The sequence below is a fragment of the Phlebotomus argentipes genome, unplaced genomic scaffold (genome assembly GCF_947086385.1).
Source record: "Phlebotomus argentipes unplaced genomic scaffold, Phlebotomus argentipes genome assembly scaffold_4, whole genome shotgun sequence".
In the NCBI taxonomy this organism is placed as follows: Eukaryota; Metazoa; Arthropoda; class Insecta; order Diptera; family Psychodidae; genus Phlebotomus; species Phlebotomus argentipes.
The window spans coordinates 12,154,222-12,177,433 of NW_026776174.1; the positions used below are offsets into that span (position 1 = coordinate 12,154,222).

A 23,212-nucleotide genomic window follows, 5' to 3' on the forward strand; every position below is an offset into this window, starting at 1 on the left:
ATTCCTCTAAATACGTGTTTATATCATTAATTCAATTAATTATAGCGTGGATTATTGCTTCCACAGAATTCAAGAGTATGCACTAGAAGTAGTTAACATTTATCCTGCACTGAATAATCCCTGGTGGAATGCAGCCAAACTTGCGAAACGATCAATCATCTTACAGCTGAGATCTTATAATACTTTCGTACGCCGTGAAGATCATCGACGACACCTCAACAGATCTTGTCTTGAGACTCAGCGTCGCATCGGGATTTCCGGGCTGCAGCTTCAGTTCCAGCAGCACCCAAATGTTGTTGGTCAACTTCAGTGACTGATAGAGCATGTCCTGACCCTCAACATTCCTCTTGGCAATCGTGTAGATGTTGTTCGCAGTCATCTTGGCGGCAATTGAATCCGCAGAGCCATGGACGCCAGACAAATTGTACTGCACCTCATTGGCGGCCGGAATCTCCTTCCAAGTGGTCAGGAACACCCTCTTGTCCAGCTGTCCGTCCTCTGAGAACAGCACATTTGCGTGCACGAGGCATGCGAAGTAGAAGATGTCCACGTTGTTCTTGATTGCCACCTGGAGATTGTTCAGTGGCTCCATTCGCTGCACGGGTCCAGTCGTGGCGATGCTCAGGGAAGTATCTAGAGTCTGCGAAGGCTGCAGAGGGCCCACTTGCAGCGGAGCGCCGGGCACGATGCCGAAGCTGTTCTTGTTCAGTTGAATAGCGAAGCTCGTCATAGCTTGCATCGCCTTGTTCGTGAACGTCATGTCCATGTAAACCTGACCGCCGCGGCGAGAGAACGTGCCCAGAATCTCCAGTCCCTTGCCCTTTTCTGCCGGCAGCCACACAATCTTCGGGATCTGGATCATGGTGGACGAACCGCCGGCGATGCCGAAGATATCTCCCAAGAGACCCGATCCGCCGGCTGCATTGGTTTCTGGCTGTCCACTGCCCAGCAAAATATCCAGACCGCCGCCGAGAAGATCCACATTGCTGGCCGCCGGATCAGCTGCCTGCGCCATTGGCACGCCAATGTCCATCGACAGCAGATCCCCGATGAGAGAGTCTTGATTGGGAATCACCGTTGCCTCGTTCACCGCGTGAGCGCCATCCTCCCCGGATCCCTGACGATTCGGCAGGGACTTCCTTATTCCAGCGCTTCGTCCCTCCACGAACGCTGTCGGCGGCTTATGATAGACACTGGCCAGTGATGAGATATGGCAAATCAGCTCATCGAGAAGCGTTGGCTCCAGCAAATCTGTCTCCTCGGAGATCAGAGGCTTGTCAGCCAATACAACCTCCTTGGCTGCGGCCGGATCGGTCGAGAGCAGGCGCCAGTAGATAAATCCGCGATCCCTCAAGTCGGGATTGTCACTGTCCTGCGTTGCCAGCGACAATACGTGCTGCACGAGCTCCTGCGTGTCAGCCGGACGCTTGAGGAAAAGCTTCACCACAGCTGTCAAGAGTTGCAGCTGCACCTGAGCATTCTCATCCTGGAATCCCTCCAAGAAGCTGTCCAGCAACTCATCGGCATTGTCAATCCTCTCCGCGTACTCGCCAATGATCCACACCATCGATGCGCGCGCCTCCGGCTCATCCAGAGTGTCCAGATTCTCGCACAGAGTGCTGATGATGCTCTCATACTTGTTAGGATACTTCCTAAAGATATCCTTGATGACCACAATGGCTTCCTGCACCACATAATTCACCTTCGTCTGAATCAGATCCAGCAGTGTGGAGACGCATCGCTCAGCTGACGGCTCCACTTTGATAGCACATCTTCCGATCGCCCTCACGGCCTTCCTCACGAAGTCCACATCCACTTCCGTCGCATACTCCTTCAGCTCACTCAGCACTTGAGCGATGTTGCTCTGATTCGCCAGGCGAATCATGATGTCTAGCTTCTCTAGCTTCACATAGATCGGATCGTTGTACTTCACGAAGAACACCTTCATCTCGTGCTTGAGAATGTCTGGACGCTTTTGCACAATCAAGTTGATGTTCCTCAGCGCCACGTACTGCACCTCTGGCTCAGATGACAGCAGAGTCACGAGAGGAGGCGCCAGCTTCTTCGTGAGCGTGGCGCAGAAGTCACTGTCGCTGGACAGCATCTCCAGCAGCTTCATCAGCACCTTCACGGCACTCAGCACGACAGCGGCATTGGCGTGAGCCAGTCTCGGCGTGATTCTCTCGCAAATCGACTGCGCCTCGCGCTCATCCTTTGGGCTGTAGTTGGCCAGGGAGTCGAGGATGAAGACCTGGCCCCACTCGGTGCACTCATTCAGAGCCGTCAGCAGCTTGTTGATGGTGGCGGAGTTCATCTCCACCAGCGGCTGCCCAGACTGGCTAGCCTCGTTTATCTCACTCAGCGCCGCCACGGCGTTCGCCACGACCATGGGATTGGAATCTGAGAGTAGATCCTTCAACTGATCGAGGAATCCTTGATCCTCTACCTGAAAATTGAAGCACACATAATTGGAAATCATCTGTTAGACTCTAATTCCGCTGCTGGACTCACCATTGAAGACGAAATGTCGTAGAGTTTTGCCACACAAACGGCGGCTGTCTTCCTCACGTACGGATCCTCATCCTTCAAGCACTTCCTCAGCGGCTCGCAGAGATATTCCGTGATCTTGTCCACGCGAATGCAGCCCATCGTGCGCACGGCGAGAGCGCGAATGAGTGGGTTGGAGTCCTCGCAATCCTGCAAGAAATGGGAAGAAATTCCACGTGAAAAATCACTTCTAACCAACTGGGGAATGTAAGAAAAAGCTACCTTTCTAGATCACCTACAGAACACTAAAATGCCAATCGAATGTTCATCAAGAATGTCACGAATCAATGGAATAAATAAGGAATAATTCAAGCCATGAATGGATGGGAAAAAAACTCCCACAATCAATGTTACTCTATGCATGTTTCATCTGCAACATTTCAACCACTCTATAAATTCTTTATCGTCTGAAAACGAACGCTTATCGTATGGTATTTTTTTTCTGCAAAATGCGCGCCCTTCAAATGAGTGAGAAAAATGTGATAAAGCAGTGATTTTTTGTGAGAATTTTCTATGGTCAAATGCTAAACTGAAAATATTGAACAACTGAGGATTTGATATCATTCTCACAGCGTTTATCGCTTGCATTTTGTCATTTACTCGTCCAACAGTAAATCTCTTTTTTTGTCATACTGCATGAATTACTCTTCACAATATAGCTTTACCTTCACCAGCTGAGAGGATGGCAATTCCTTTGCCGAGCATTTGAACAAAGCAAATACATAAACATTTCCTCAACCCTTTGGCGTCATTACACAAAAATAACTACATTCTGTGTGTTGTTATCAAGAGGAAGGCTGGTTTTTAGAGAACTTTTGTGGCTTTTGTGTCTGATTCTAACTAATTTTAGATTGTGACTTCACAGTGCATTCCTACGAACCTTCACAAACGTGTTCACGGCCATTATCGCCATGTCCGGCTGGGATTTGGCGTAGTTCATTAGATACAGATAGACCAGCTTCTTTAGCTCCAAGTTGTCCGTCTGCATGCAATTCACCACGTCCGGAAACAGCGCGGAGACGTCTTTGCCCACAGTCATACTGGCGATTACCTAAGACACAAGACTCCTCATCAGTTCATCCCACAAGGCAAATCTTCAGCTCTATTCCTACCTTCTTCACAGCTTCCTTCTTCTTCTCCTTCTTATCATTGTTCAGCTCTGACTTCAGCTCAAATATCTCCCCCTTCTTCGTCGTAGTGAAGTACTTCGAGTCAGTCATGTTGTTTGTGTTGTTCCACAGGTACTGCAAAACAGAGGAAAATCCCTCAAAAATACTGATAAAAGATGATTTCCGCTGCAAGTCCGCCAACCATTGAACCGCAATACATCTTTCCAGAGCCTCCCTGATAATCACAATATCCCAATATCACGCCACTGAAGCAGTTGCGAAAGGTGGCAAGTCACTGCCAAGAAGCACTAATAGTCTCTGCACCGTCCCTTGTATAATTAGCACCATTTCGTGGCGATGGAGATGCAGGAGGATCAAAAATAGAACACACTCCCTCTCAATTGACAGCCTCCGCCATATTTACACCACAATCATCGCCGGATGAGTTGTCAAAGCGTTGCTGTTTTTCCCATTTTCACCGCCCATCGCGCGCTTTCCCGACCAATTTCGCTGCAAAACGCTGCCCGCGGCGCTGAAGAATACTTACTTGATGTGGTTTTGCTGATTTTCACCCTTTTTCACTGGATATTTGATGATTTTCGCAACCGCAGCAATTTTTCACTCCCACTTCTGCAAAACAGTCCTGCCGTACCGACTCGCCTAGTGGCAAAATCACCACTTTCTGGTGATTTCTAGAGGGCTCTGCCATGTTGGCTGCCCTGAAATGCGTGAGCGCGCCAAAATCACACTTGAGAGCGCCCTGGATAAAAAGATATTTCAGCTCCAACGGTGGAAGATGGCCTGAAAAATGGTGTTGAAGAATTTTTAATAGACTTTTTACTGCTGCCTCTCGCAGGCATTTGAGGAATGTCTCATTGCGGCGATGTGACCTTTTTCTCGTGCCACCCATAAATCGTCCCCACGCACTCAGAGCCCTCGACTGGCCGCAGGGCGATAGGGATGGGTTATCCTGCCACCCCAGGAAGTGCGCACACTCGGTGAATCTGTTGCTCTGCTGAAGGCATTTTATTGAATGAAATATCTGTGAGTGGCAGAGTGAAGTTTATTCGTGTATATAAATTTTTGTGTTGAGAATATATGTCACTCCTTCTCGAGTTTAATTGAATTTATTTGTTATCAGGCGTGCGTGTGAAGAGTGGAGGACGCAGTCATTCCTCTAAATGCAACCATTTCCCGTGGCATTGTGACGGAGAGAGAGTCTCCACAGCGAAAGGACCAAAGAGCAAAGTGAACAAAGTCTCCCCCAGAAGTCAGTTCAGTGTGAAGGGGAGCCTCGCGCGGCCACCAAATTCCCCCTCCGGACGCAGAAAACGCAAGTAAGTGTCTTTTTCCCATCCATTTTGCCACCCTCTCGCGAGATGATGTGCCACTGGTGACGCACCAGGCGCCCCTTCACAGGGGTGCGTGTGACTCCCCAATGTGGCTCATCTCGAGTCGAGAAAATGGCGCTCGAGTGGTAAAAAATTGTCGCTTCCTTGCACTTTCCCGTGACTTTCAACGCACCTCAACTGGCTCCCATTTCCAACTCTTCGTCGCGAATGGGCGGCTGGGGCGCTTCCGCAGCGCCCGCGGAGCGCTCAAGAGCCCCAAGAGAGATTACCTCCCTCCACCCTCGCGCCCGGGGCGCGCGTGAACAACGCAGAAAATTAAATATCACCCCCAAATAGGAATCAATTGGATAAATTCGGAGGATAAATTCTATTTCCACTCATTTGTCGCATCGCGCGTGCTGCTGAAATTTCTTCTCTCTGCGCCCTTCGACAGCAAATCGATTCGTGGTGGAACTTGGCGATGGGGTGAAAAATTGCAAGAGGAAATTGTACCATAAATTGTCGTTGAAGATTGCACGCGGAAAGTGTGAGAGGGCAACTGAGATGCTCATAAAAGTGTGTGCTTCGCATAATGTGAACTCGTCGCCATCCGCCCACAAATGTGGTCAAAATTGCCCCAGGCTTTGGCATCAAAGAGATTCTTCCTAACACCAAAACCATCCAAATCCTCCCACAATTGCGCTCCTCCTACGTGCTGAAGAATAATCATTTGCCTTTGTTGGCAGAAACGGAAAGGTTCCATCGAAACTCATTCACTCGCTAGCATTAAGTTGAGCTTTCATTGGAGCGCCTTTTTTTCGTGTAGGGGAAAGTGGGGCAAAGTGCGCTGGACAGGTTTAAAAGTCGACTAAATTATTTATCATTTGCCGTGCAAATTCTGCAATCCACGGAAATCAGTTCAGAAATTTTCAAGATCTGGAAACATGGATTGAATTTTTGATCAAAATGTGTCCTTTTAGTAAGGAAAAACATTTTTTTTAGCGTATATAAGCATGATAATCCGATTTCTTGTCTATACGAAAGACGACTGAGCATAAAATTAATTCTATGATCCCATATTTACAAAAGAAATGCGTGAAATTGGCACACATTTCCCTACTTTCCTCTACGTCTGCTGTTTTTTTACATCTTCCCTACTTCATATGCATGAATATTTGAAAATTAACTTTCAAAACCCGTGGGAATCCCATACTAATTTGGCGAACAATGCTGTGACCCAGAACTGCCAAGCGAAAACTGTCCCGGAAGGAAACCCACTGAGACTCTGACATTGCACTGCCTGCGAAATACGCCTTCGTCCATTTGTGATGCCACACCGCGATTGAGCACAATAAAAATGAGTGTGCAGAGATTGCGAGGAGTTGGAAAGAGATTTGAGCAGAGAAACTTTTTTCCCCTTTGCAGACTCTCATCCGACCCCCAAAGGCGCCCACACCCCCGCACGACAGGACGTGAACAGACAGCGAAAGGAGCAACTTTGTGAGGGCAAACTTTAAAGCACAGCATCCACAAATATGAAATTTTCTCTACCCTTGCCCGGCGGTGGAACTGGTGTCACATTGTTTTCGAAACTTGTGAGGACAAAAGACTTGAGGACTCTCCAGGGAGACGATCCGCGCAGTACAAAGCCCAAACTTACGGTGAGGCGAAGCATCTGCTATTTTTCCTGCCTTTCAGCGCGGCGGAAGCCGCTTGACGCCCGCTAAGGGGAGATAATGGGTCGGATGTGGTGTACAGCTCAGCGGAAGTCTTAGGAAGTGCTAAAACATTCGCAATATCACTTCCTCCAAAGCTTATTTCATCACAACTTGGCTTTGAACAACTTGAATTGATTCGGGTTATTTAACTAACGACAAAAAGTCTGTGCACTTCCAAAACATCAATTCTTGCTCATTAACATTGATACACTTGGAACATTTCGATTCAGTAGAGTTTAGCATAAGTTCTCTTCCAAAATAGCATCTTGGATTTAAAAAAATAATATTTTTGGGGAGTTTTCCCGTCGTTTCACTTATAAAAGTAACAATTTGAAGCATGAGTAAATTGATATCCTTTAAATTTTTACCTTAAAGATTCTGAACTATCTTAATAAAGACTTCCTAATTGAATTGTGGTTAATCTACAAATTGTTGTCTAATAACTTAAGAAACGTCTTAAATAGAAGTTTAACAAATCCCAGTACAAATCTTGAACAAAATATCTCCGCCTTGGGAATGTTTGCTGCTCTTTCCTTGCCTTTCAGCCGCTCTGTCCGTGCGGCACGCCGCGTGACAGTGATAACAAAATATTGCCCTTTGCAGAAATGCCTGACGACGCTCGACCTGACGTCCCTGGGCGTGGGATCGTGCTGCGGCACCGGCATGTACTTGGTGGTTGGCATGGTGGCGCGAAATATCGCCGGTCCCGGAGTGATACTCAGCTTCTTCATCGCAGCAATAGCTAGTATATTTTCAGGTGAGCCCCGCGGGACGTGGAATCAATTTATGGGCTGACAAGTGAACACGAGAGCGCTCAACATTTCATCTCTCCCGTTCGCAGGTGCTTGTTACGCGGAGTTCGGCGTGCGGGTGCCCCACACCTCCGGCTCGGCGTACATGTACTCGTATGTGTCGGTGGGCGAGTTCGTGGCATTCGTGATAGGATGGAACATGATTTTAGAATATTTGATAGGTAAATAAGGAGACACCCACGAGGGACTAATTCAATTACACCAATTTGTGGATTTCAAACAAACTGCGGCGCGCTCTTCGCAACCCCTTCACGCATCATTATCCGCAAATGAAACCCAAGAGTCACTTCGCACATTATTATTTTCGACGATTTTTTGATGTGGGCTAAAAAGCACAAAATTGCTGATCTAATTTTCATTGAAAGCCCTCCAAGTGCTTCGTCATTGACACTGAGGGCACTTCAGATGGAATAAAGCAGGGTGAAAGCTCAGCTTTCTTATGTGGTCGCGCAGGAAAATCATTGCCTCAGAATTGGAGAACTACGATAAGCCTTATATTTTTTCCCGAGCAATTGCACTTAAAGAGATTTTACTGAATTGATTGTAGTAAATATTTAAATGTATTTGATTTTACGTAATTTGCATTCAAAAATCGGCAAGAGCTCAGCATCTCACAAACCAAGAAAAGTGGGTGCTCTGTCAATGTCCTTTTCTATATTTCCTACATATAATTGAAATTTGATATGTTATTTGTTTTCATCTAAGTTTATTTGTCAAGAAATCTGAAACATGATAAACCTTTGCTATTGATTTTCTAAAGTGAAAGCTTTACTTGGAATTCTCAAATTTCCTCCTGAGACTTTCAGTCTCCTCCGAGTTAGAATGTGACCTGAGGAAGGTCAGAAGTCTCTAGAGGATTGCGAGTTTGAACTTAGGAAAATTGAAATATTACTTGAGATAGAAATTCATGGCTAAAATTAGACATTTTTCAAACTCTATTCTAACCCTTTTAAAGCACCTAAAAGACCAAAACAGTGACTCAAGTAAGTGCAAATATATGTCGAAAAAGGATCAGATTGCAATTATATACCTTTATCTCGCCCACACAAATTCTCACATTGCGTGCTAATCGCCTGGAATCTCTCTGCCGGTTCGGATTTGTTGATGTTCCCATCCTTCCGCAGGCACGAGTGCATGTGCGTGCGCCTTGTCAGCGAGCTTCGACTCCTTGGCGGGCGGTTCCATCAGTCGCAGCATTGCTGAATCCGTGGGAACGATATTCGGCCGCCCGCCTGACTTTGTGGCATTCGCGATCACGCTCTTCATGACCTTCGTGCTGGCTCTGGGCGCCAGCAAGTCTGTCATCTTCAACAACACCCTCAACGCCGTCAACATCGCCTCCTGGGTTTTCATCATGACCGCCGGACTCTTCTACGTGGACACGGACACCTGGAATGAGCACCAGGGCTTTCTTCCCTTCGGCTGGAGTGGCGTCTTCACTGGCGCCGCCACGTGCTTCTACGCATTCATTGGCTTTGACATCATCGCCACGACTGGAGAGGAAGCCCACTCACCCCAGAAGAGCATCCCGAAGGTGGAAAGACAATCAGGCGACCATGAAAGTCAATTTAATAAATGTTTCCTTATTTTCCAGGCTATTGTGGGATCTCTGATCATCGTGCTGATTGCGTACGTCACGACCAGTTTGATCCTGACCCTGATTGTTCCCTTCGACCATGTGGACGGCGAGTCTGCTCTAGTCCAGATGTGGACTTATGTAGGAGCGCCCAAGTGTCGAGCAATCGTGGCAATTGGCGCCACGGCGGGACTCTCTGTGGCCATGTTCGGCTCCATGTTCCCCATGCCGAGGGTGATTTACGCCATGGCCCAGGACGGACTCATCTTTAAGCAACTCTCGCACTTGTGGCAGCGCACCAATGCGCCGGGAATCGCCACAATTGGCAGCGGATTGGCGGCTGGGATTGTCTCCCTCACTGTCCGCCTGGAGATCCTTGTCGAGATGATGTCCATTGGCACTCTCCTCGCTTACACTCTGGTCTCCACGTGCGTCCTTGTGCTCCGCTATCAACCCCACAGCAGCTCTCTGGTGGACCTCCTGCCCGCCCAGCTGCGCACTCCTCAGCCACCAGGCACTCCAGATCCCGCTCATGCGACCACAGTTCTCCAGGCCGACGGCGCCAAGAGCAAAGTCAAGCAGCAGAGCGTGACGGTGCGTCGCGTGACACGCGGCTCTCCAGACTCTGATGACTCTTTCATCGACGACAGCCCCGAGGGTGGTTTCCTGGGCCGCGATGACCAGTTCCTCGTGTCCGACAGGTCGGAGAACAAATTCTACGGCAGCGTGCATGGCGCCCCCACCGGACAGCCCACGCCCTTCGACACACTCGGCCTGGGGCTGATCGGGCGCAAGCTGGCGGAGTACGGCTACCTGTGCCCGGGCATGTTTCCCTGGGTCAATCCCGGCCCGGCCACCAGCGAGAGCGGGATGTACGTGACGAAGCTGGTGGGCGTGATGTACGCACTCATCTTCTTCCTCGACTTGTTCACGGCAATCGGATGGAGTGGAACACTGGCCGGATTAGTGATAACATGTTTGGTGATAGGAATAATTGTGATACTATTGATTATATCCCGACAACCTCAGAATAGGTGAGTTCGAGCGGAAGTTGTAGTAATGAATATTGCAGATGTGGGCTTTCTAACGTGCAATGAATAATTCATCATTGTTATTAATACTTCTAAAATGGCATGGTTTAAAGGGTTTAGACGAGATTTCACAACAAATTCACATTTCGCCTTTGATGATGGCTAAAAGGACATGCTCGGAAGAGGCCAAATGATTTATACAGCCTCTCAATTTTAAATGAGCTCTGCAGGAAGTAATGATTTATTCACTGCTGAGCAAAGCCGAAGACAGTGGAGGAAATGTGTGAAAAAGGTTGTACTGCAAAATTAATGAGAAATTCCATTTGAGACTGTTTTCTGGAATTATGACTAAATTTCTAATTTCACTCCTACTCATGAAAGTTAATGACTTTCCCTCACACCCAATTATCTCAACTCGGTCTTCTTGCCATATCTAAAGTTAATAGTCAATTAAGCTTTATGACATCAAACCGCATCTTGTCTAAAGTTATATTCATCATAGGCAAAAGTTGCAGCGCTGGCCTTTTAAATTAAATCCATAGTAATTAGTGTCGATTTGCTTGTCTTTCCAGATATGCCCTGGCATTTCTCACTCCTGGACTTCCATTTATTCCTACCATTGCCATTACCGTGAACGTCTACCTAATATTTAAGCTCAGCATTCTGACACTGGTCAGATTCACCGTGTGGATGACGCTAGGTTTAATCATGTACTTCTACTATGGCATCACGCACAGCACGCTGGAGAATCCGCAGGAGGAGTTCGAGTTGGCCGTGGACAAGACCTACGTCACGCCGCCGCAGATCTGCGAACAGACGGCCGTGTGGGATCGCCATGGGTATGAGAACAAGATGGCGGAGGATCAGTGGTCGCAGAGCAACGCGTACTGGCCGGATCAGAATAGCGTGTGGAGCACCAACAGCAATAGCGTGCCTGGCAATCGGCAGCAGGCTAGCAGCAGGAAGCCGGCGCCAGCGCCGCAGCGAGGACAGCATTCCCGCGTCCCGGTGTCTCCGCACCCGCCGGCGCAATCCAGCAACGAAGCGAAAAAGGATGGCTTCGGTCTCTTCATCGACGAGACGCAGTTCCCGTCGTGGGAGGACTAAGATGGACGCCCGTCGACCAACCATCTCATCCTGGAGATCATCACTTCGCGCAGAATGTTTATTTTAACACTCACACACATATCAAATATTGTTAGTAAACATTGCTAGAATTTAAGATAAGTGTAAAGAGAACTCGGCGCTTGGCACAGAAGTGCCACCCGCAAATTGTTGAGGGGAAAGTTCAAGTGTGAAGAGAGAGACATGAAGTAGCTAAAGTACATTTTAGTAAATATAAATAATAGTTAGGAATTATACTTTTAAATGTTTACTTTTAAGAACATTTAAGAAGATTTAGCTCGCAAGAGTGGACAGAGAGAGAGAGGAAATATTACAAGAATAATCTTATTAAATATGCCAAAGAGGATTGAATAGAACCACTTTATTGCAATATACATGGCAGAGAACACAACAGAGAGCAGATATCCTATAGTATATATACATACACATATATTTACCGAGATTTCACTACTGAAATATTGAGGAAAAAACTCAAAACTACCCCCTATCGCAATGGAGCTATGAGAAGGATCAAAGGAAGGAAAGAGTAACAAATTTATATATACACAGATAGAATGTTATATATCTTTTTAGGCAATTCGTAGAGGAGAAAAAAAAGTCTATATATTGTAGTGATGTGATAGTTTCTCTCCCCGATTCTCATTTATCGTCACCAACAAGTTTGATACTGAAACACACACTATTGTTCAACCCTTATTTACTAAGAGGAACGCACTTACAGTGAGGAGCACTCTTTTCTGACAACTATGCTAGTGGAAAGAGTTATCAAATTTTGACATCAGATCGTGATTTAGGCTAGATAATTAGCTTTAAAGCCCCCTTTTAAACATGCTACACTTTTCTTTAAATTTAGATTAGACAATAAAGTCTGTGACCTTGTGAATTTGCGAGAAAAAATAATTAAAAGTCGTGAATTGCAATCATGCTTCACTGTCACAAATTCACAATGTCCTGATAATTACCCATTTCGCAAGATATAATCGGCAGGTGAAGTGTTTGTGTAAAACCTAAAACATGGGATTAAATACATGGATAATGTCTGTTATCCTTGCTCATTTAGTATGTATAATAGGATATATAATAGACTTAGAGATGATATTTTATTTGATATGGTGTATTTGAATGGATCTAGGGGTCTTCAACATATATTATTACATTTTGCAGCAGGATGAATAATCAAGAAAAACTTTACCAATACTGTATGAACAAATCATAAATTTCTGTGCTATTGACGCTTGCTCAGTTCAGAAAAACACACGCGAAGAAATTCGTAAGGATAAGTTGTGTTCCTCACTGTAATTTCGATATAATGTATACCCTATTTACTGCTGGCAGCTGTAATACTACAATTTCAGAGAGATTTTTGCCGAAGGGGATTCATTCAGTTCTGTGTCAATTTCTCACCTCTTCATTGTGTCCAAATTACCCATTTAATTTCCTTACTAACCATTTTTACACGCATTCTCTGTGAATGAAAGTCTGTTTTGTGGGATATTTTCATTGATGATATGATGTCACGCTGAAAAGTCTCTTTATCTTGTATGCAATAATTAATATTTAAGCAAGCGAGAATTCTAGTATGGATATTCCATTTCTTGGTATATATTTTTTCCAGACTTTATCGTATAAGTAAGATGAGAAAGCAAAGAAGAGAGATTACAGATGAAAAAAATAACTGATTTCAAATAGAATGGAGAAAAAAAAACGTAACTTCTAATTGTATATTAACCTAATATAAAATATTGATGTCATGTGTAATTAATCTATCAATGTCCATTTAAATTGCTACCAATGTGTCATACTAAGGAAATCATTTAAGCTACTTATGCAATAACACACGATATTTTCCAAAGTTGACATAACCGAGAAGAATCAAGATGATATTGTAGAGAAAATCGTTCAAGACCGAAAATGAAACATGTTATCTTCCTCGAATAGATATTTTGTCCATAACATTCCATGATATTTATTTGTTATACATACTTTTACCCCTTTTTACCTATATTGAGGTAACGAGAGAGAGCAAATATATTACATATAAACAATTGTTAACAAATCATCATGAATTACATATCGTACAAGACAAGAAATACTTTTTCTCTTATTTAGCCGAAGAAGACGTGAGAGGAATATATTTTAGTTAGGATTTTTCTATTACTTTAAATCGATGAGCTTTAGTGACAATTTTACAAAGGTATATGTAAAATATACTGAATCACACAAAACCACCTATTCTACATGGAATGACAAAGAGAAAACTTCCTTTTATTGAAGAAAATGTACAGCAAACATATGAAACACGATTATGTACCTCGATTTCCATATTTAATATCGATATCTTTGACTCATGATATTTACAAGAATATGTATTTTTTGCATTCGCTTTGAAACTCTTCAGTGTACTAATTGTTAATGTTGTCACACTCTAAATAATGATAACTGGTGAGCATAAAAGGATAATATTTCATGCATTTACTGTATTATACACCAAAATAATTTACTGTGTCATTGCGAATTTTCATATATTTCTCTGCATTTTCATTTTTCATAATAAAAAGTGTTACTAAAGAAAAAAAATGCCCTTGTGTGGAAAAGGAGTTTACAATGAAAGTGAATTAACACAAAAGAAAGTAATATAATATAAATTGAGGTGAATTTTTTGAAAGAATAGTGCCTGTTGAAACACGAAGGTTAAAGTAAAAAAAAAAATTACTTAAAGAGAAAACAAGAATATCATGGAGAAACTCTTCGGGAATTTATCAGTTTTATTGAGAGAAAGAAAAAAAATTATATTTACTTATTGATATAAAGATAATTCGAATATGGAGGTCGCATTTAAAATGTGTACACAAAACTGTTAAGGATGTTGAGAGACGAAGAAAACTGTCCAAATTTCGCGCCTATTGCTAACATAATCCAGTCGATAAGGATCAATGAAGTCAAAAAGAAGCATTAAAGCAACAGAATCGGAAACTAATTAGATGTACATAAGGTATAAAAGAGGATAAACAGTTGGGAGTCATTGGGAATATTATTAATTTAAAAAAGAATTACTCATTCATATATTGTGAAGACAACATAAGAAATCTACAATGTGGTTTTTGATCTTGAAAGTAATAAACAATAAAAATAAGCATATTAATGAGATAAATTGTAGCATTGTAAGAGAAATAATAAACTGCGTAATGTAACATTTCAAAAGAAAATAAGTAATATTTACCATTTCATTTATTCTGTGTACATTGTTGAGAAGAATTGATATATTTACGAAAATATTTAAGTATCTATTGGATTGTTGACTTACCTTTCCCACCACTGAGAAAGCAAGGAACTCCAGACATTGGAGCGGAAGACAAAGTGAACGAGAATATGAAGTAATTATTGTTGACAAAGAAATATGGCGATGAATATTAAAGAGATTTTCTTTGCCTTTTGTTTGGAAAAACCACATTATGGACTTATCAAATAAGGCCGTGTTCTTTATTTCTGGTATGTTTCTCATATATTCCGAAGTCTATGAAAAATTATATTATTATAAAAAGGATATTAAATAAACGTTCAAGCATTAACAAAAAGAAAAGTGAAATTCTTTTGATTCCAAAACGTTGTACGGCTCAAGTGAAACAACTCACGTATTTTCTCTGGTGGTGTGTTTTATTTATTTTTATAACGAGAAATGATTTACATTTTTTTGAGAGAAAATCAATAGAAAAAGTAGGGCGAAAAAGGTGATCATGTGTTTTTAGTAGATTTTTGCACAAATTTCGATTTGATTAGGCAGCAATTTTGTCGAGAAAACACTTTTTCTCCATCATCATCAAACCAGTTACCAATAGCGATCCACATGGGCTGCAAGGAAAAGCAAACTTGATAATCACACATTTTTCGGCATTCACATATCCTGAAACAGATTCTAGCCATAGCATATCATTCATTCCTACTTGGGAACTTTCTACGCAGTGATTATTAAAGTATACCAAACAAGGAGGGAAGAGAGATAGATGAAGATGATCTGTGATACTCGCTCAACTGTGCCCAAACAGTTATTGTGATCAGGTAAATTCGGAGTATGTAGGAATATTACCGTCTTGAGTGGACAGAATAGACAGGGAGAGAGTGCAAATAACCAACGCTAAGTCAATCCTTACCAAGAAAACTTGAAACAAGGGTAGTGATATTTAGAAGTCTAAGAGTAAGTCATCTGAATAATAATAAAGTTTCGTATAATAAGGGCTGCTGCGGAAGGTAAATCAAAAGTAATAACACCAACCGAAGGGGCGAATGGGGTGCTTTGTCCACAAGTAGCGGCGCTTCACGGGCGACAAGAAGGAGTCCCTCAGCAGCGACGGCGAGCGGTTGAATGGGTAGTAGGCCGGTCGGAGGTCTCCCAGATCCCACCACCAGGGATCCCTCGTGATTGCCGACAGCGGCATCGCCGGGCTAGGATTCCTCAGGCGATCGAACGTTTCGGGTGTCAGGCCACCACGCGTAAAGATTGGCAGACCTGCAAAGGCGGTATTGTGCAAAATGTCAATCAACTAAATATTTACTGATTAACATGAGAAAACTGTTCAAAGAATTGTCTAAATTTATTCTAGCACTGTTGCAGAACTCACCATCAGAGTCATAGGCGATTTCGGAAGGACGTGGTGCCCAACGTCCCGCCTTCACGGGCGTTGGCGATCTTCCGGTGGAGTAGAGTGGCAAGCGCAAATTGTCCAGCAAATTGTCCAGAGGATCCACGGAACTGGCGCGCAGACCACGCGGCACACTCAGTTCGCGAAACGGGCTGCCAGCGCGTAGCGGTGGCACACTTCCGGCCCTGAACGATGGCGGCGGCACGCTAGAGGCGCGATTTCCTGGGACAAAATTATTCTTGCTCGTTGACTTTCTTCTGTCAAAAATCATTTTGGTGGGGTCATCAGTCATCCCTCCTCATTCCTTGATATTTGAATACACCTGATCGATCACTCTCACGCGAAAATGTTCGCGCGTATTCAAAAATCAACGTCCATCTCACTCCTCTCGCACGGGGATCAAACACATCAGTAAAGAGATTCAGTATAACCTTTCAACTACATGAGATTTACTTGTGATGCTTCTAATAGCGAGGTAAGGTCAATCTGTGAGGTCAAAGCCTAAATAGAGAGAGTAAAATTTGTAATTTTGCACCTTTACAAGCCAATAGAGAAGCTAACGATGGAATTTCGCTTGTCATTGACTGCAAAGTTTCTATTGAAGATTTTAATCCAAATATTTAGGCAATGCGAATCAGGCAGAAACCATGAAGTGATGTGGTTTAAATGGTAAAGGTAATAAAAAGTGAAAGACCACGCTCTTACTGCTCTCACAGAACATAAAGAAACAGCGCAAATTCAAAGGAACATTAACAAAACAACTATGAAGGACATTTTGTGGGGTTATTAGCGGTAGGTGCGAAAAAAACGGTCAAAAACACAAAAATAGATGTATTCAAAAATGTTTTATTCAAAAACCACTTTTGTTAGTTTATATATAGATTTTTTCCTTTTAAATATTCCATTTAACAATCTTCCTTTTCATCTCTCTTTCTCACACATTTTTTCTATGGATGTTTTTTTTCCTTCATTCTTCACTTATTCATTTGATTTATTTGGTGGTAATTTTATTAAGATATAAAATAAGGTATATTGCAAGTAGAAATTAGGATCTTAGGTGACTTGTACATTCTGGTCATAGTCTTAAATGTTATTTCATAAATTTTCTTTTTGTAAATGCCCGGAAGATCAATTTCGTTTGATGGTAAGTGAGTAAGTTTCCATATGTTCTTCTCTATGCAATTTACATACATTTAATATACCGTATTTTATAAATATAAGTTCTTCCTCTTGCATGAAGAATTGCTCTAACACATTGAGATACTCAGCGTTCGTTCTTACATGATGGTCTTAAGATGGTGTTTGTTTTTTTTTTCTTTTATTTGCCCGAAAAGCCGCGAAATTTATCTAATATTTTATTAGCAGTATCTTCTATGATGTTCACGATTATTTTGATAATATTTTGAAAGATTGAGACACTTTATTATTTACTATAATCATTAAATTGCAATGTGACCAATTCTAAAGCACTCCTTTTATGGGTTTTGTTTTTATTCATGATGGTATTTCTCAAGTTCTTAATCAATATCCAATGAATGGCTTAAGTTGCTTTTAATGTTATAAGTGTGATCGGCATTTTGTTCATTAGGAAATCAATCTATTCCTTACCAGACGGCTTCGTTTCTGGTTCATATTCGAGTGGACCAAGAGCAAAACTGGGTTTGTCTTTTAAGTACAATCCATAGCGTGATGGATATCTGTGGAGGAGATAAACAGAGTTATGGTGAAATTGAGATCCAAGCTTTACAGTGTCTGACAAGAAATCTGTGAATGAAAATTGAGACAGTTGAAAGACGTTTTATTACCTCCTCTCGAGTTCAGCCATGCGATCGAGATGATCATTCCAAGCCTTCTCTGGATCGTAGTGTCTTGGTTCATAGCCTAAATCAAAACCGTTCTCAATTACAAAATTGTTCTACTTCTCCAGTGATGTAAAAAAAAAATATATTTCGTGAGCAAATCGACAAAAAGGTCGAACAAAATTGATATTTTTAACAGTACATAATTCAAGAAAAATCCATCGTAAAAATTAGTATGTGATGAGGGAGATGTTACAGATGACTAATGTTGCCTGTACATCAAAACATCACAGTGTGTGGGTGAAAAATACAAACACTTTGGACAAAAAAGTAATTTCGGACAAAAAGCAAAGAAAATGGTGTTGTGAGATAGACAAAAAAAGAGACAATAATATTGACAAAAAAAGCGAAAGCTTACCTCAAAAATTCAAAAAATCAAACGACACCATTAAAGCTCTTAGCGCAACAAATTCTCACTTTTCTACATAATACATAATTGTAGTTTTTCTAAATTTTTATTTCAAATTTACAGTGAAATAACAGCTGTTGATATTACAAATGATAGTTTTACATTCTTAAATGTGAAAATTAAAATAGAGATAATTACTGAACGTTATGACAGACACTTTGCAACTCTTTCGCGCGTGTTCGTGATGTGTGTGTGTGTCGCAAAAGTGCAAAAGAAATGAAATGAAGAATTTCTCTTTAAAATACACAAACTGCAATGCGCATCCACTTTCGACTTGACCTCATTTGCATATATCTTAAATTAAGAAAATGTCGCAGAAGCAATTTTAACCCTCAAAGTTGTTGTTCAAAAATATAACATCTCTATGACTGGCGCGTCAATTGGAAAAAATGCCATTTTGCTATGTGTGTGTTTTTTTTCATGTTACTGGCAGAAAATATAAAGCATTTCAAAAAAAATCAATATTGTCTAAATGTTTTCTAAATTGCCGAGATTACTATAGCGACTTTCTAGAGTACGATATTGTTCTCTAAATCCCGTAAAAAAGTATTATACTTCTATAAATAGAGTGGCTCGTATGATAAGACATATGACACCCTATTTATAGACTTTTTCTCTAGGACATAATTTTGAAAATCCTGATTCAGGTTTTCTCAACAGCTCGAGCGCATTGCCATTTCTAATCTAACTCTATCCCCAGGAATAATGTGAATTCTACGACGAGAGAAAAGTAAGTAAATAGAGAGTATCTGCGTTACAGAGTTAATCCAAAAAAAACACGATAGTTATTAAAATGAGAGCGGCTTTTGAGTGATAAGTCGCAGCCAAGCAATCTCGTGGCCTATTTAGAAGATTGGCGTTCATTTGGCTGACATTTTATTCTGAAATATTTAGACAAAAATCATTTATTACCACCTGACACACCCAAATATCATCATGAATTGCGCACGAGGGATTCTTTTCTCTATTACAGCTCTGGATCTGCGGTGTGGGTTTTTGCTTTGGACTCATCAATTTTGCAAGGGAGTGTAGAAACATTTGTAAACTGATACACTGTTTTCTCAAAGCCAATACAAGCCGTACAAAGTGATAGAATTAAGTGGCGAAAATTTCTCATGGTATTAGGACACATAAAAAAGAATTCCTCTACATAAAAATTCCACCCTGAGAGATATTGAATGGCTAGAGAGATGTATAGGGAAGCCAGCAATGAGATGGGAGAGGAATGTGAGGAGAATTTATGATATGATCGTCGGAGGAAAAGCATCAATTGCAGAGAAAGAGTGCGAAAGAGATAACCTTGGCGAGATATAAATAGGCTGAGATGGAATTCGCACTTACTTGGTCTGTAGTTGCTGGTGTAGATGGGTCTGGGCGAGTATCCGTACGTCTCGCGGTGGACCGGAAGGTAGCGATATCCAGGACCGGAGATGCGCTCCGCCGGGGCGGCAAGATCGTCGTAGATACTCCTGAAGTGGTGTGGCAGTTCGCCGCCGAAGCTCAGGGGTCTGTAGGCGCGTGTGCGTGGCGACTCCTGAGCGCGGATGTCCTCGGATCCTGCACAAGAAACACCACCAATCAATCCCCGTCCAATCAAGAGAGTCCCGTTGGATTAACCTTTCAAGGATCGGATGTAGGACTGCCAGAACTTTGCCTTCTTGCTGGCCGTCTCATTCCTCCCAATCATTTCTAAGTGGTTTTTGAACATTTTTGCGGCTTTGTGCTAATGTGTCTCGTTCGCTGGAAGGTCACGAAAAAGGAATTCAATGTGAGAAAAATAACCCGTGGAAAAATGTTTATACGAAAAACTCAGTGAGAGGCAATCAATTCTCGAGGATCGCGCGCGCGAGTCGTACAATTTTAGCTGATTCGCCAATTTCTCTACACATTTCCCACCCCAAACCATTCATAGATGTAGCATTTGTGGGCAAATATCGTGTATTTTCACACAAAATTTATTTTTAGTTGCTCAAAATAGAAGCACCGCGCACATCTTCGGCGATCGCCTTCAACCAAAAGACTCATCTCGTGAGACTTCGCAATGGCATCATAATCTGAATTATTTGCAATTCAGACTGATATTTTTCCTCCCGCAAAAAATGCGCCATCTCAATGATGGATTGACTGAGAGTTGAATTAAGTATTGAGAACACATAAAAATAGATCAGGGCAAAAATAGGCACTTGAAACTTCTTTTCCAGACGCACTGCAAGTTTGAGGAATTTCTCGATGCAAAAATTCCCCAGATAAATCACACTAAAACCGCTTCGATTATTGCGTTATAAAAATCACTTGCATTCAGGGAAAAATCCTTCAAAAAAGAACTTGTCTTACTTATATAAGATGGAGTTATAACTGGTCTGGTCGAAAGTTTTTTCGGGACTACGGTCATTCTAAACTCAAAATGCCTAAATTGATCACTACAGAGACTGATCTATTTTTAATTATAACGTAATTTTAACACACGACTCGCCAAGTTTGTGTTTGTTGCCTGAGAATTTCGTGAGAATACATGACTTGAGGTGGGATTTCGCTGTGTATTGGAAAATGTCTGTAATTTGCAATTATTTGCTAATAAGTCACGAGATGAATTTAGCCTATTGCTCGCATACAATGCAATTTAGAGATCATGCATCATACTCTGACCACCCAAAACCCATAAAAACCATCCCCATAAATTAGCGGAAAATTCGGGAGTCACCTCAAAATTCATGTGCACGGCACATTATCTCATAATTTATTATGTTTATCACCATCAAAGTGACGCGCATCTAGCCAAATATTCTTCATAAATTCATTCACGATTTATCCTCGAGATTCTCGCGCGAGTCACTTTGGATGCTGGCCTAGGCTGGCCTAGCGCATGCGAATGTGGGTGTCTTCATGTAGCCGATTCCGAAAATGACGCTGATCACGTCCATTGTGGCTTTTCACGCGAATTGAAGAAAGAATTCTTCGGCACGTTGAGATAGGCAAAAAAATCTATTGGCGAAGCGCCCAAACTGAGTGGGCGATTCGGGATAGAATTACACAATTCTGAGTTCTTCTCATTGAATAAATTTAGTCTTTTTGCTTGGCAATTATTATTTCACTTATGCTCAAAATAAAGATGTAACACTATATTCGCGAGGGCGAGTCCTATTTCATGCTCTTAATCTGCTTTGACAATTTATTTTTCACTGTGAAATCGAAGCCTTGACCTTGCTTTAAAATTAAATAAAATCTGGAACAGACCGTGAAAAGAGCGCGGGTGGAAAGTGAAAATAGTACGAACGAACACATTCCGATAAATCGTGGCTTTTCACACTGCTTCTCATAGGGATTTCCCAAATGGAAATTAATATCAATATGAATTTGTGGTGATTTACTAAAGGGAAAAGACCTAAGAAAATCCCTGAATTTAAGACACAGAAATTGCACTTCACTCTCAAAAACTCGCTCTAAAACACTGTCGTGCCTCAAGAATTGATTTAAAGAAAAAAAAACTATTGCAAAGAGAGTAGAAACTGGATGAGGAATTGTAGAGATAATTACTTAATTTGATTGAGGAGAGCTTTAGAATAGAACGTTGTTATCCGTTGAACTATGGCAAACTACTAACGCTACTTGAAATCACAGAATGTACTGCTTGGTCCGAAATCTTGAGGCGAATGTCTGGGTGGTGAGTAGAAGGAGATCATATATGTATTATACATAATATACACATGTATCTTCGCAAGAAGTACAGCTAATGATGACGACAGGAAGTTTGTGATGTCCAAAACACAAAATCGCGATGTATGTTTTTTTCAGACGCACACTCCATTGCGCGCCATTCATCCGCCATTGCCATTTATTGTATGAAAAATTGACGTCGCAGATGTAGAAAAAGGAAGAAAATGTGCAAATCCAGAAATAAACCCAGTGAAAGATCCGGGTTTTCATCGACCATTCGCGTCATAGGATTGCGATTTGGCGTCTTGACCGTCGAACGAAAGATTTTTCAATAATTTTAGGTCAATGCTTCGGGGTCATTTGGACGTGTGCGAATCACGCAGGAAAAAATATGTCTCTTCAGCACTCTCGCGTCATGCGAGCAACTCCAATTATTTGACCAGATGACAAGACAGCAATGCTGAAGATCATCAAGGCGACGCACTACCTGTTGGCAATTTGGCAGAAGGCGCGATCCTGCATTTCATCTTTCTCACATCCGAGCGCAGATGAGACATAAATGGTTGCCAGAGAATTTATATATTGGGATTTTGAGCACACCAACTTGCAATTTCTATCTCAGCTCTCTAATGTACAGCTGAGCCACTCCTCCTTGTCTCTCGCACTCCTTACCTTTAGCAGTGGCAATCCGAGGTGGACGGTGTCCAATTTGGTGTCCCGCCAAGCTGACAACAATCCACCGTGTCCTTTCAATGCTGCTCCACTGTCAAATAAACATATTACAGCAATCGCTTTTGCCACACCAAATTTAGCACAAATCACTTTACTCTATTATATCCAAAAGTGTCCCGAAAAGGAACTCACGTGGCATGAAATGAACATTCTTTGCTTGTTGATCTCCTCAAAAATTGGCAAATTGACTATTTTCATTGCAAAATTGTGTTCATCAGGCTAAATGTGGAAGAATGTGAAGCAGACAAAACCAATGGGAAGATATTTGGTCAATTGTGAGAGTGCAAAACTCTAAGCAACAGTGAAAGCAAATATCATATAAAATACCCAAAATCTTCTTATTATCTCAAATTGCCCCGTCTTTCCCTATCTTCCTTCGAATCTCTTCAATTGACACCTACACTTAGTGTCTGTTTGGAGAAACTTTTTCAATTCCACGTGGAATTCATGGAGGACATGAAATGGTCGATGCAATTGACACGCTTCCACATGTGGAGGTGTCATGAGACGGGTGAATATTCCACATTCTCACAACCCTTGAGGCGACCCCTAAATGCGCCCGAGGCCTAAAGAGTCGATTGCGTGCTGTTAAATATTTTACGGCCACAATTGATGCCATTGTGCTGCTCAATTTGATATTTTACATTGACTTCTTCCGATGATACAAATCAC

General features: G+C 42.1%; 3 protein-coding genes across 8 annotated transcripts; 1 reads left to right on the forward strand and 2 right to left on the reverse strand.

The window, feature by feature from the left end:
• Position 1: 1 nt before the first annotated feature.
• LOC132257959 (AP-2 complex subunit beta) lies at positions 2–4,318 on the reverse strand. 3 transcript variants are annotated; one of them, XM_059755040.1, is made up of 6 exons: positions 4,204–4,318; positions 3,660–3,791; positions 3,428–3,598; positions 3,213–3,239; positions 2,512–2,697; positions 2–2,446 (listed from the first exon to the last, which is right to left on the reverse strand). In XM_059755040.1, exons 2-6 carry the CDS (start codon positions 3,765–3,767, stop codon positions 161–163), a joined length of 2,778 nt encoding a protein of 925 aa, XP_059611023.1. In that variant the 5' UTR covers positions 3,768–3,791; positions 4,204–4,318; the 3' UTR covers positions 2–160. The 3 variants fall into 3 exon arrangements, with proteins under 3 accessions (XP_059611023.1, XP_059611021.1, XP_059611022.1); XM_059755038.1 differs by lacking the exon at positions 4,204–4,318 and adding an exon at positions 3,859–4,113; XM_059755039.1 differs by lacking the exons at positions 3,213–3,239; positions 4,204–4,318 and adding an exon at positions 3,859–4,112.
• Positions 4,319–4,706: 388 nt separating this feature from the next.
• On the forward strand, positions 4,707–15,099 carry LOC132258595 (cationic amino acid transporter 2). The gene is made up of 7 exons (XM_059755964.1): positions 4,707–4,993; positions 6,413–6,648; positions 7,309–7,462; positions 7,547–7,678; positions 8,642–9,051; positions 9,112–10,127; positions 10,697–15,099. The coding sequence occupies exons 2-7, from the start codon at positions 6,523–6,525 to the stop codon at positions 11,229–11,231; spliced, it is 2,373 nt and encodes a 790-aa protein (XP_059611947.1). The 5' UTR covers positions 4,707–4,993; positions 6,413–6,522; the 3' UTR covers positions 11,232–15,099.
• Positions 14,919–21,815, reverse strand: LOC132258596 (uncharacterized). 4 transcript variants are annotated; one of them, XM_059755965.1, is made up of 9 exons: positions 21,689–21,815; positions 19,772–19,894; positions 19,496–19,711; positions 17,692–17,767; positions 17,495–17,583; positions 15,866–16,108; positions 15,520–15,753; positions 15,398–15,450; positions 14,919–15,098 (listed from the first exon to the last, which is right to left on the reverse strand). In XM_059755965.1, exons 2-8 carry the CDS (start codon positions 19,860–19,862, stop codon positions 15,428–15,430), a joined length of 972 nt encoding a protein of 323 aa, XP_059611948.1. In that variant the 5' UTR covers positions 19,863–19,894; positions 21,689–21,815; the 3' UTR covers positions 14,919–15,098; positions 15,398–15,427. The 4 variants fall into 4 exon arrangements, with proteins under 4 accessions (XP_059611948.1, XP_059611949.1, XP_059611950.1 ...); XM_059755966.1 differs by lacking the exon at positions 21,689–21,815 and adding an exon at positions 20,489–20,617; XM_059755967.1 differs by lacking the exon at positions 21,689–21,815 and adding an exon at positions 19,957–20,077.
• Positions 21,816–23,212: the final 1,397 nt, after the last annotated feature.

Bases quoted from the DNA above. Each gene is read 5' to 3' on its own strand.
- LOC132258596 (XM_059755968.1), bottom strand. From the start codon at position 19,862: ATGTTCAAAAACCACTTAGAAATGATTGGGAGGAATGAGACGGCCAGC. The intron at 17,768-19,495 runs GTAAGTGCGAAT...GTTTTGATTTAG, and splicing joins CACCAGCAACTACAGACCAA to GCTATGAACCAAGACACTAC. The intron at 17,584-17,691 runs GTAATAAAACGT...TCTCCTCCACAG, and splicing joins ATGGCTGAACTCGAGAGGAG to ATATCCATCACGCTATGGAT.
- LOC132257959 (XM_059755038.1), bottom strand. The intron at 3,599-3,659 runs GTAGGAATAGAG...CTTGTGTCTTAG, and splicing joins AGAAGGAAGCTGTGAAGAAG to GTAATCGCCAGTATGACTGT. The intron at 3,240-3,427 runs GTTCGTAGGAAT...TGCTCGGCAAAG, and splicing joins CCGTGAACACGTTTGTGAAG to GAATTGCCATCCTCTCAGCT.
- LOC132258595 (XM_059755964.1), top strand. From the start codon at position 6,523: ATGAAATTTTCTCTACCCTTGCCCGGCGGTGGAACTGGTGTCACATTG. The intron at 6,649-7,308 runs GTGAGGCGAAGC...TGCCCTTTGCAG, and splicing joins GTACAAAGCCCAAACTTACG to AAATGCCTGACGACGCTCGA. The intron at 10,128-10,696 runs GTGAGTTCGAGC...TTGTCTTTCCAG, and splicing joins TCCCGACAACCTCAGAATAG to ATATGCCCTGGCATTTCTCA.